Below are 13,288 nucleotides of genomic sequence, written 5' to 3'. Positions count from 1 at the left end.
ACAGATTAAGTCCTGTTGGTTCCAACACAGGTAACCTTGGAAGTATTCACAGTCAAAACAAACGTCTAGGGGCTGGGGCTGGGGCTGGGGCTGAGCCGTAGAGTGCTTGCCCAGCACATGCGAGGTGCTGGGTTCGATCCTCAGCACCATATAAAAAATAAATGAATAAATAAAATAAAGACATCGTGTCCAACTACAACTAAAAAAATATTAAAAACAAAAAACAAACAAATGTCTATTTACTGCTTGCTGCTGACTGAAAGTGAAACATTTTTATCTAAGGTAACTCACCACAGTTAATATGGTCCAGAAATATGTCCAGAAAGGACAAATAGGCTCCAGATGAAATGGAACTAACTGCTGACAAAGAAAAGTGCTTTGATTTTCTTTTAATGATATTAGGTAAATAAGGAAGGATATTGGTTCTGAGGACTCTTATCTCCCAAGATAAAAGACAAGAAGCTTATGGCAAAAATTCAGAAAACTGAAGCATCTTCTCATTACCAAGAAGCAATCTGACATTTCAGATTTTAAAAAAATACAAAAACTGCCAGGCACAGTGGTACATGCCTCCTGAGGTACAGTAGTATCTCAGCTACTTGAGAAGCTGAGGCAGGTGGATTGCAAGTTTGAGACCAGCCTGGCAACTTAGAGACACCCAATCTCAAAATAAATGAAATGGGCCGAGAATGTAGCTCAGTGACAGAACACCCTTGGATTCAATCCCCAGTGTTTAAAAAAAAAAGGCTAGGACAGATACCTAGTGTGTACATAATGAGTAATTCCAAGACTTGAATCTTATGAAAACAGGGTTCCAAATGTGAATTTTGGAAAATTATTTCTACTTTGGGAGCTTGAAAAATTTAGTCAATCTGTAAAACATAAAGCTGTGAAACACCATTTGTTCATTTAATTTTTAAAAAATATCTTTATTTATTTATTTATGTGGTGCTGAGTATCGAACCCAGTGCCTCACGCATGCGAGGCAAGCGCTTAACCACTGAGCCACAACCCCAGCCCTGTTCATTTAATTTTTACATATCACCTGATGTCTTCTCACATTACTTTCTTTTTTTAAAATTTTTAATATTTATTTTTCAGTTTTTGGCAGACACAACATCTTTGTTTGTATGTGGTGCTGAGGATTGAACCCAGGCCGCACGCATGTAAGGCAAGCACGCTACCGCTTGAGCCACATCCCCAGCCCATACTTTCAATAATTACTAGATTTAAATTCTAAAATCAAGACAATTTCATGACTTCCTTGCTACTTTATGCTCAGCAGATTCAAATCATATACTGATTTTTATCAAAGACACATACAATCTCAGTAATTAACCCTCAAAAGTATTGCTCCCAGTGCCTATGTTAAAAACAGGTAAAATAATAGGAAGTAGGAGACAATGTTGCTCCCAATGTATTTTATGGAGTCAGCTGGTGCCAGGTTTGAGATCTAGTTGCACCACTTACCAGCTATATAATCTTAGACAAATATCTTCTTTCTTTCATTCAACAAATATTTAGTGCACATCTATGTGCCGGTCATTGTTCTAGGTACCAGGAATAGAGCAGTAAACAAGACAAAGTCTCTGCCCTCATGGAGCTTGCTCTTTAGTTACTTTATGTCTTTAAGCCAAAATTTCTAACTCTCTTACAAGGTATAATCAACTTTATAGGGTAGTTATGAAGAATAAATAACAGACACAAATGTCTATAGCATTTTATGAAAAAAGCAATTAGTAAATAAAATGACAGTATAAACAACAAACGTGATCCTAAATATTTGTTTCTCATTTTGTTAACAATACCATTTCCAAATGCATCTTCATATACAGATGATCCTTAGCTTATGATGTGAAAGCATCCGAACCCCATCATAAGGTGAAAATATCATAAGATGAAAATGTACTGAATACATCTACACTCTCAAACATCATAGCTAAGTCTAGCCTGCCTTAAATATGCTCAAAAGCTTCAGTGAGTATCTCATTTCATTTACTTAATACTGTACTGAATATGAAAATCAGGATGGTTGTATGGGTATGTTTTCAGACCATTGTAAAGTTATAAAATCTTTTTTTTAAGCTGTAGTTGGACACAGTACGTTTATTTTATTTATTTATTTTTACTTTTATGTGGGGCTGAGGATCGAACCCAGTGCCTCGCACATGCTAGGCGAGCACTCTACCGAAGAGCCACAACCTCCCTGTTGAAAACTCTTAAGTTGAACTTTTAGACCACCTATGTAGGTCAGATGTCAATGAGAAGGGAAGTATAAGAAACAAGAAATAGGGCTGGGGTTGTGGCTCAGTGGTAGAGCACTCGCCTAGAGTGTGTGATGCCCTGGGTTTGATCCTCAGCACCACATAAAAATAAATAAATAAAACAAAGGTGTTATGTCAACTACAACTAAAAAAATAAACATACAAAAAAAAAAAAGGAATCATCACTAAAAAAAAAATAAAAATAAAAAATAAAAAAGAGAGTGACAAGAAATAAACAGAAAAGGCAGGGTAGCTACAACTTTACCTTCTTTTCAACACCTCCCTCTTCTCTATGCGGTTGAAGAGCTCTTGCTCTCTTTCCTTCTCTGTCATCTGTTCCAGACGGGCCCTGTCTTCCTCATCTCCCATGAGATCCTCTCCATAGCCATCATGGAACTCTTCATCTTCTGAGGAAGAATCTGAATCTGAACTAGAAGAGGAGCTGTTGCTGTCAGAATCTGATACTTCCCCTGCAACAGAGACCCAACATGAGATCACATGCTAAGTCCAGTGATCCCACAGTGTTGACAAGCACTGGCTCTCTCAGGTAAAATGGCAAAAGGCCACCTCTGACTCTCTCAGGTAATAAAATGGCAAAAGGCCACCTCAGCTTCTTTGGGACCAGTCCATAGTCTGCTTTTGGTAAATGCAAATAGAGATTAGCGAAATTAAGGCTGGAAAAAGAAAGCTATGTTCTTTTCAATTCTTTTATGCCTTTTTATTTTTTATTTTGAGAAAGGGTCTTACTAAGTTGCTAAGACTAGTCATTTTTTTTTTTCCCTTCCTGATACTGGAAATTGAACCCGAGGTGGCTTAACAACTGAGCAACATCCACAGCCTTTTTATGTTTTATTTTGAGACAGGGTCTTGCTAAGTTGCTTAGGGCTTTTGCTAAATTGCTTGAGGCTGGCTTTGAACTCAAAATCCTCCTGTCTCAGCTTCTCAAATCACTGGGATTACAGGAGTGTGCCACCATGCCTGGCTCTGAGGTTAGCTTTGAACTTGTGATACTCTTGCCTTGGCCTTCCAAGTCACTGGTACAGGATTGTACCACCATACTTGGATTATTATTTATTTATTTATTGGTAGTGGGGACTAAACAGAGGGGCACTCTACCACTGAATTACACTCTCAGCCTTTTAAATTTGAGACAGGGTCTCCCTAAGTTGCCGAGGCTGGCCTCAACTGGAGGTCCTCCTGCCACAGCCTCACCTCGCCTAGCACAACTTTTTTTTTTTTTTTTTTTTTTTGTGTGTGTGTGTGTGTGTGCTGGGGATTGAACCCAGGGCCTTGTGCATGTGAGATAAGCACTCTACCAACTGAGCTATATCCCCAGCCCCCTAGCACAACTTTTTTATTTTGAAGAAATTATACACCTACAGGAAAAAAGTTGTACAAACAGTAACACTCTCATACATTCTTTAGATTCATTCATTGTTAACGATGTCAATTCACTTTCTCTTTCCTTTTCATTTTTTGGTACCTGGGACTGAATTTGGGGACACTTAACCCCCAAGCCATATCCCCAGCCCCTTTTTAAATATTTTATCTAGAGACAGGGTCTCACTAAGTTTCTTAGGGGCTTGCTAAATTACTGAGGCTGGCTTTGAACTTATGATCCTCCTGCCTTAGCCTCCTGAGCTGCCAGGATTACAAGTATATGCCTCCATGCCTGACTACTTTTTCTGTCTACACATATAAAATAATTGTAGCTGTGTGAGGTGGTGCACCTCAAAAAATATTTTTTGGGGGGAGAATTATCAGAGATTGAACTCAGGGGCACTCGGCCACTGAGCCACATCCCCAGCCCTATTTTGGATTTTATTTAGAGACAGGGTCTCACGGAGTTGCTTAGCACTTTGCTTTTGCTGAGAGTGCCTTTCAACTCCTGATCCTCCTGCCTTAACCCTCCTGAGCAGCTGGGGTTATAGGTGTGCGCCACCACACCTGGCTGTCAAACAAAAAAAAAAAAACAAAACTTTTTCAAAACTTTTTTTTTTTTTTTTGGTACCAGGGATTGAATTCAAGGGCACTCAACCACTGAGCCGCATCCCCAGCCCTTTTTTGTATTATTTAGAGACAGGGTCTCACTGAGTTGCTTAGTGCCTAGCTGTTGCTGAGGCTGGCTTTGAACTTGAGATCCTCCTGCCTCAGCCCCCTGCGTGTGCGCCACTATGCCCAGCTTCAAAAGTTTTTGAGACAGGGTCTCACTAAGTTACTGAGGTTGGCCTCCTGCCACCTGAGATCATAGGCATGTATCACTGTGCCCTGCAAAGGACGGTCTCTTACATAACAAACTACATTATTATCAAGTTTAGCATATTTATCATTGATGCAATTCCATCATATAATGTACAGTTAGTACTTAAATTTCACCAATTGTTTTACTACTGAACTTAATAGTCACTTTTTATACAAAGTAGGGTCCAATCTGAGATCACACATTGGTTACCATGTCTCTAATATAATTTAATCTGGACCTACCTTTCTTTATTAAAAAAAAATGAATTAATTATTTTTCAGGTGTTATTAGGGATTAACCCCAGAACTTCATGCAGCTAGGCAAGAGCTCTACCACTGAGCTACATCCCCAGTCCTTTTTTTGTTTGTGGTTTTTTGTTTTTTTTTTGAGACAGAATCTTACTTTGTTGCCCAGGCTGGCCTTAAACCTGTGGTCCTCCTGCTTCAGCCTCCTGAGTAGCCATGATTATAAGCGTACTTACCTACAATCCTAGCTAATTTCTTTTTTTTTTTTTAATGAGATGGGATCTTGTGATGTTGTCCAGGTTGGCCCAAACTCCTCACCTTAGGCAGGAGATCACTTGAGCCAGAATCCAATCTAGGACTACATCATGCCTGGTTTGGACCAGCCTTTGTCTTTCAAGCCTTTGAATTTTTGAAGAGTTTAAGTCCACAAAATTGTCTAATAGAATTTTGTAAGGTAGTGATGAAAATATTCTCTACCTGAACAGTAGCCAATACAAGTGGCTAATGAGCAACTGAAATGCAACTAGTGTAACTGAGAAACTGAGAACAACAGTTATCAAAGGTCTCCTAATTTGATTTGGTTTGCCAAGAAACAATTTAGGTTATGAATTTTTGGCAAGAATACTTGCTAAATGATTGTGTTACATCAGAGAGCATCTAACATCCAGCCAGGCACAGTGGTGCACATCTGTAATCCCAGCAATTCCAGTGGCTGAGATAGAAGGATCACAAGTTCAATGCTAGCCTTAGCAATTCAGCGAGACCTTGTCTCAAAATAAAGAATAAGTAGGACTAGGGATGTAACTCAGTGTTAAAATGCCCCTGGGTTCAAGTCCTACTACAAAACAACAACAACAAAAAAAAAACCCCACCAACCTCAAAAAAAGCATTTAGCATCTGTTTGTATCATTACTGTTAATTTGTATTACTTGGTTAAGGTGGTGTTTCTCATATTTCCTCTCTGTACAAGAACCTTTTTCCCTTTATAGTTAGTATGTATAGGAAGATTCTTTTAGACTGTAAAAACATCTTGTTCCATATTATATTAACAATTATTATTGTGGATGAAAAAAAATGAAGATTTTTCTAACCCTATAATTTCTTCTACATTTATTAGCTGGTATTTTAAAAAAATACTTATTTTTTAGTTGTAGTTAGACACAATACCTTTGTTTTATTTATTTATTTTTATGTGGTGCTGAGGATTGAACCCAGGGCCTCGCACGTGCTAGGCGAGTGCTCTACCACTAAGCCACAACCCCAGCCCAACACTGGATCTTGAAAGGACAAAGGGTGGCATGTAAAAAGTCAATATATATTATTAATGAATATTAAGTTAAAATCAGCCATTTAACAAGAATCGTGGCTTGATTCAATTTGAGCTAACGTTGACAGACATGGAGACTTAAAACCAGGTTAGACCAATTTTATACCAGGCTGTTTGTAAGTGAAACTTACTTTTTCAAAACAACTTAAGGTTTATTATTCTAGTCCTGGAACAAGTTAGTTGTTAAACTAGTGTTATCGAAAAGTTCTGGAATTGTTTAAGAAAAGAATATTTCTTCTCTGGGAGTGGTGGCGCACACCTGTAATCCCAGCAGCTCTGGAGGCTGAGACGGGAGGATTGAGAGTTTAAAGCCAGCCTCAGCAATGGCAAGGCGCTAAGCAACTCAGTGAGACCCTGTCTCTAATAAAATACAAAATTGTGCTGGGGATGGGGCTCAGTGGTTGAGTGCCCGAGTCATATCCCTGGTAACAACAACAACAAAAAAATAGAATATTTCTTCTAAGTTTTCCATCTGATTCAAGGATTTCCCTCCACAGACAAAAAAAGAAGACACCCAGGATAAAGTGAGTGGAGACTAATACAGGGACACCTACTCCTCCTGGGTTCCTTGGTTGGGTTCCCAGGTTCTCACCCTTCCTTCGGGAAATGCATGATTTTTCTTGCTTTTTTTTTCAGATTCTCAAAGGATCCATGACCACTGAAAAAGCTAAGGACTACTGTTCTAAAGGCAGAGATCAAGCTATAATGTGGGCTGCTTTCTTCTCCACTTCTGCCTCTCTCTCCAACCTGACAAGACGAGAAATTCACCCGCCAGGTCTGGGTACTTGGCTCACCTTCCTCAGGTGCTGAGCTCTCAGCAGAACTGTCTTTGTCTGAACTGCCCGAGGAGGCAGTTTTATTTGCTTGTTTCTTCATGGTTCCTTTCTTCTCTATTTTTCGGCCTTTTCCTTTCTTCTTGTTTTTATTACTCCCAAATGTCCACTACAAGGAAAAAAAAAAAAGAAAAAGGAAAACTGAAATAGGAACTTTATGGAGAAAAAAAAGCTGAACGATTCAAGAGAATTAAGACTATTTGATTTTCAACAAAATGATTCCAAGAATTTCTACAACTTTGAACCCACTCCCAAATATACACTTTATATGATGAAAGATACACTTTTAGGTCAGTTGGCCACTCAGGTGGCTGCCTCAACTGGTACTGAGCTGCGCTCTGCAGCCTCCAGTCTCTGTATGTCTCAGCAAAGGTCATCCAATATGAGCAGCAAAGAAGAATGGAGAGGTTTCAGAAGAAGAAACACAACAACTTCCCTGTACAACCAAAGGGAGGGGAAGGATGTTAGTTTACCTTCACCCATGATGCTGGCCTTCAAGTCATTTCAGCAGGAATTGGATGTAAGGCATGACAAACATGAGAGATTTGTGAAATTTGGTTGGGATATAACTATTGAACATAAGAGGACGATTGTTCTCCTCCATAGGATTACAAGTGCTCCTGATAATGGAAGTAATATTGACTAAATCCTAAATTATATTAGATGGTATCAGACAAAAAATATGACAGGTAGCCCAAGAGCTATCAGGAGATCAGTTCCACTTAGCTGTCACTCAGGACTGTAGGAATATGTGCTATCTCTTTCCAACACTTCATCAAAACACAATCATTAGTCAGTATGGATGAAATTATTAAACAATTGGTTTTTACAACAAAGGATAATGGGAAAGAAAACAAGACTCCCTCCTCTGATGCACAGGATATGTCACTTGGAGACTTAAGTCACCCATTTACCTTCTGGGAGTGGCTGGTTTAACTGGAGAGTTGAAGCAAATGTGTATTAACAGTGTGGGGAATGGGGACTCAACACTCCCTTTGGGCTGAGAATATAGCTCAGTTGGGAAAATGCTTGCCTCGAATGCACAAGGCCCTGGTGTGGGTTCCCAGCACACCACACAAAAAGAAAGAAAGAAAGAAAGAGACAGAGAAAAAGAGAGAGAAAGAAAGAAAGAAACAAACAAACAAACCACCCTCCCTTTGAAGTGAAATTGTTTTTTAAGCCAGGTTTAGGATGGGTTTTCCTTCATTGGCAAACATTCAGTATTACAAGGTCTCTAAGAAGCTGTATACCATAAAACAAGGTCTGGTCAAAGTTGAGATTGCTTGTTATGTTCTGAAAAGTCCAGGGTTCAGAGATCCTAAGCACATGCTGGAAGATGTGCTCCCAGTTAAAACAGAAATGATTGTTCAGGAAGAGGGCATTTCCTATAACATCACTGGCTATCATCTGGAGATAGACGAGTTTGTAAGACAGTTACTCAGCATTTCATTTGAATTTATTGCAGCATTTACATAGAAACATTCAGTTGTATTTCTCTTAAATTGTATACAAGCTGTACATGAAATTATCAAATGAATTAATTCTTTTTTGGGGGGGGCGGGTACTGGGGGTTGATCTCAGGTTCACTCAACCACTAAGCCATCTCCCTAGCCCTTTTTTGTATTTTATTTACAGACAGGGTGTCTCACTGAGTTGCTTAGTGCCTTGCTTTTGCTGAGGCTGGCTTTGAACTCAAGATCTTCTTGCCTCAGCCTCCCTAGCCGCTGGGACTACAAACGTGTGCCACTGCACCTGGTCAATTGATTCTTTTTATTCACAGAAGTGTGCATATATAAGTGTTTATATATATGCCTATTTGAGGAGTTTTGCTGGTTAACCTTTATCATTTATCTGTGTTATGTGAACATGCTTCAAACTGAGATTTCTCCTATAACGTATTTAATTTATTTTGTATGAATTTTGGAGTAATAATTTTTAATGGAAGCAATTTCAGTTGGTGATTTTTGTTATATATAGAAAAGATTTCTTAATTAAACTTCTGGACCTAAGCTTCCTGTCTAAATTTCTTGGCAATGTATTGTACACCCCCAGAATTGACTTAATCCATAGAACAAGAATTGAAAATTAACTATCAATACTTGTAATCCCAGTAGCTCTGGAGGTTGAGAAAGGAGGATCGAAAGTTCAAAGCCAGCTTCAATAATTTAGCAAGGCCCTAAGCAACTTATTGAGACCCTGTCTCAAAATAGAAAATAAAAAGGGCTAAGATGTAAGTCAGTGGTTAATCTCTGAAGGGGAATTGGAGCTAACATTTTAATGTTTTCACTGGTAAAGTTGAGTTGAATTATGTACTTGTACATAACTGAAAGATTTTAGTATTAATTATTTAGCAGTATTTCCCCCCTTACCATTTTTATTAGGCATGCTTGAAGGCTTTTCTATTCTAGCATTTTGAAATTTTGATATACTAAGTTAATCCAAACCTTTATAGTAGGTCTGGAGTATTTATAAAGTTGCCAAAAAATTGTATGATATAGAATTCAGCAATAAGACAACTGGTCATACAATTAAGAGTAACAGTCTTTAGCACTCTTTAGAAATGAACTTGCCTACTAAAACTAGCTACAGATTATTACTTATAATATGAAGCTGACTTGAGCATGACAGACAGTACTTACTGGATGACAGATAGTCCCAAACAAATTGATTTTTTAAAAATATATTTTTAGTTGTAGATGGACATGAGAGCTTAATTTTTTTTTTTTAATTTACTTTTATGTGGTGCTGAGGATTGAACCCAGTGCTTCACACATGCTAGGCAAGTGCTCTACCACTGAGCTACAGCCCCAGCCCCCAAATCAATTGATTTTGTGAGTTTTGAGAATCTAGATTTTTACTTTTGGAAAGATTACTTCTGTTTATAAGAGTTCATTCTTGGACAATGTAACTTTTCAAAAATATTACCTAAAGGAAAACAAAACACAGACATGCCTGATACATTAATAAATCAGTGAATGTTTTATAGATGTTTAAAACAAGTCTTTTGAATAAAATATTAAAATACTTTTTTTAAAAAGAAACAATTTTAAAAAGTTTGTTTTTTATAACTACTAGTTATAAATTTCTTAGTAATGGAATTTCTTAGTAATAGAACATTTAGATAAAATATAAAATCGAATTAATGTAGTTTCTGTTGCAACAGAAAAACAAAGATACTAACTTTATGGCAAGACAAACAAGTGAGAGAAAACAGCTTCTGGTGTTTTCTGTGGTAGAGATCGCATTAACTGCTAAGGGCTGGTATGTCAGGGTTTCAGTACATAGAGAATGATTTAGTGATGAGGTGGGCCTCAGAAAGGCGGGGAAAGAAGCTTGTGCCCAGGAGAAAACTGCAAAATGCACTGAGAAAGGTTAAGAGCCACTTTTGGACACGGATGGTAGTACTGGCAATAACTCTAAGAAAGCAGGAAGTAAAGTAGATCATTAAGTATATGTGTGTATATCTTTTTTATATATACATATGTGCTCTTTTTTAATATTTTAGTTGTTGATGGGCTTTATTCTATTCATTCATTTATATGTAGTGCTGAGAATTGAACAAGCAATATTATACTGAGTCACAACACATTATCTAAAAAAATGTGTGTATCTCTTACTTAAATGTATGATGCTAAGGATGTACCTGGCATGTGTAGGCCCTGGGTTCAATCTTCAGCACCACATGTACATAAATAAATAAAAGATAAAAAAAAATCCATTGACAACTAAAAAATGTGTGTATCTCTTACTTAAATGAATGATGCTAAGGATGTACCTCAGTGGGAGAGCTCTTTCTTGCCTGGCATGTGCTAGGCTCTGGGTTCAATTCCTAGTACTATATTAAACCATATCTCCTTTGATATGTTATTTATTATTTATTGTACTAGGGATTGAACCCAGGGATGCTTTAGCACTGAGCTACATTCCCAGTCTTTAATTCTTTATTTTGACGGTCTTGATAAGCTGCTGGTCTTAAACTTGCGTCAGTCTCCCCGGTAGCTGGGATTATAGGTATATACCACCATGCCCAGCACTTCTCCTGATTTACAATAATTTTTGGTGAAAAATACTTTCTATGTTAAAAAAGTACAGTTTTTGCTCCTATTGTAATGGGATGATAAACTAACCTCCTTGGGTTGGGATTGTGGCTCTGTGGTATAGCGCTTGCCTGGCATGTGTAGGCCCTGGGTTCAATCCTAAGCACCACATGTACATAAATAAATAAAGGATTAAAAAAAAACCATTGGCAACAACAACAAAAAAATCTTTAAATAAATAAATAAATAAACTTCCTATTTCATAGTAGTTAAGATCAGAAGAAAATTTATTTGGGGCCTTTTCTTGGACTGGGGAGACCTAGGCATAGGAGCTATTCTTAAGAACCAGAGTCTATCCCAGAGGTTTGGGAGACTGAGGCAGGAAGATCGCGAATTCAAAGCCAGCCTCAACAACAGCTAAGCTAAGCAACTCAGTGAAACCCTGAGGTTTAAATTAAATACAAAATAGGGCTAGGGATTTGATTCAGTGGTTCAGTGCCCCTGAGTTCAATCCCCAGCACCCCCCTCCCTGGAAAAAAAAGAACCACAGTCTGGAATCCCAGCTGCTTAGGAGGCTGAGACAGGAGGCATGAGTTCAAAGCCAGCCTCAGCAATTTAGTGAGGCCCTAAGCAACTCAGCAAGACTCTGTCTCTAAAATATAAAAAAGGTCTGAAAATGTGGCTCGTGGTTAAGTGTCCCTGAGTTCAATCCCCAGTACCAAAAAAGGTAGGGGTGTAGCATAGGTGTAGCATAGTGGTAAAGTGCTCCTGGGTTCAATTACTAGTACCAAAACAAACAAAACAAAACAAATAAACAAAGCCACAGTCTTTGTTTACCTTGATAAAATATTGTAAAAAGGGTGTTATTTTAATCTTTTGATTCTAGTTTTAATTTAGTTATTTTAATTGTTATGCTCATAATACAGATATTACTAGAGTCAATAATGTATTAGATATCTTCGACATTGGTTCTTTTACAAGAAATAGTACAACCATATACATAATACTCAGTATTTGTTTCTTGGTTATAAAAATGGCCATGACCCACCTTTTCCAAACAGAGTATGGAACTTCTACCCAATAGGAATATGAAGAGGTTGAGAGCAAAAGGTTGAGCTATCAGGGTCACATGTATGTCAGAGTGGCTAGGTTTATTTTTGTCTACAGGTTTGGGTTTCTCATATGCAATACAGCCAAACTCTGTGGAGTCCCTAGGGGGTAAAAAAAAAAAAAAGTGTTTATGAGAGCAAAAACGATCTAAATGTGAAGTTATACAAGTAAATCCAATTTAGGAGGTGCTAGGAAGCTATCTGGCTTCCTTATCAACTACCCTCTGTCTGCTTCAATCTGCCACAGTCTCATCTTAGCAACTGTCACTCATTTGCAGTCTACAATGTTTATCCCTTGCAAGGGAGGGAGAAAAAGCAAAGGTTAAAAATAGAAGAAAAATGCTGTCATTTAAAAGGAGCTAATCCTGAATGTGAGAAGAGTATTTGTTTATTTTTCTTTTGGCAATTTTCGAAAATAGTAAGGTGACAAAGTTGTCTTACCTCCCATGAAGCTGACTGGGGGTTGGGAGGGAGGTGTATGAAGTCAAATGCAAACAATCTAAATTCCAATCTAAATTCTACTAATTCTCCAATATGTGGTAATGTTTTAGGGGCATTATAATGTAGATGAATTTACTTTTAAAAATAGAATTTTAGGGCTGTGTTTGTGGCTCAGCTTCAGAGGCCCTGGGTTCGATCCTCAGCCCCACATAAGAAAATAAATAAATAAAATAAAGGTATTGTGCCCAACTACAACTAAAAAATAAATATTTAAAAAAAAAAGAAGAAGAAGAATTTTAGCCAGGTGTGGCAGCACACATCTATAACCCCAACTACTCTGGAGGCTGAGGCAGGAGGATCATTTGAGCCTGGAAGTTTGGAGATAGCCTAGGCAACACAGCAAGACCCATTTTAAAATAACCACAACTTTTTAAAAAATTTCTGAGGCTGGGGATGGAGTCAATAGTACAGCGCTTGCCTATCATGTACAAGGACTTAGGTTCTATGCCTAGCACTGCAAAAGTTAAAAAAAAAAAAAAAATTTAAATCTGTATTTCTACTACCCAAAGACAATGATCACTTGCAATGTGGAGGTGAGTCTTATTATTCTTATATAATTCCAAGAAAGAGACTCAAATCGGTCCCAATAATTATTCATAGATTTTTTTCTCCTTGGAGAATAAATCACAGTTATAATATTTTACATTTACATTTTTCCCTAATATTTTATTTTTAGTTATAGGTGGACACAATATAGCACTCTAAATCTGAGCCACAACCCCAGCCCCTA

General features: G+C 37.8%; 1 protein-coding gene and 1 pseudogene across 1 annotated transcript in view; one reads left to right on the top strand and one right to left on the bottom strand.

Moving 5' to 3' along the window:
* Rtf1 (RTF1 homolog, Paf1/RNA polymerase II complex component) overlaps nucleotides 1–13,288 on the bottom strand; it is a 61,286-nt gene that overhangs the window by 20,593 nt on the left and 27,405 nt on the right. Inside the window, exons 3-4 of the mRNA XM_027925971.2 lie at nucleotides 6,873–7,020; nucleotides 2,530–2,734 (exon numbers count right to left, since the gene is read on the bottom strand). Coding sequence (XP_027781772.1) covers nucleotides 2,530–2,734; nucleotides 6,873–7,020 — 353 coding nt within the window. The remainder of the gene's footprint in view (nucleotides 1–2,529; nucleotides 2,735–6,872; nucleotides 7,021–13,288) is intronic.
* On the top strand, nucleotides 7,294–8,387 carry LOC117794914 (translin-associated protein X pseudogene; annotated as a pseudogene).

This window comes from Marmota flaviventris, chromosome 2, assembly GCF_047511675.1.
Source record: "Marmota flaviventris isolate mMarFla1 chromosome 2, mMarFla1.hap1, whole genome shotgun sequence".
Classification (NCBI taxonomy): Eukaryota; Metazoa; Chordata; class Mammalia; order Rodentia; family Sciuridae; genus Marmota; species Marmota flaviventris.
This window is presented reverse-complemented; position numbering and strand designations above follow the sequence as displayed.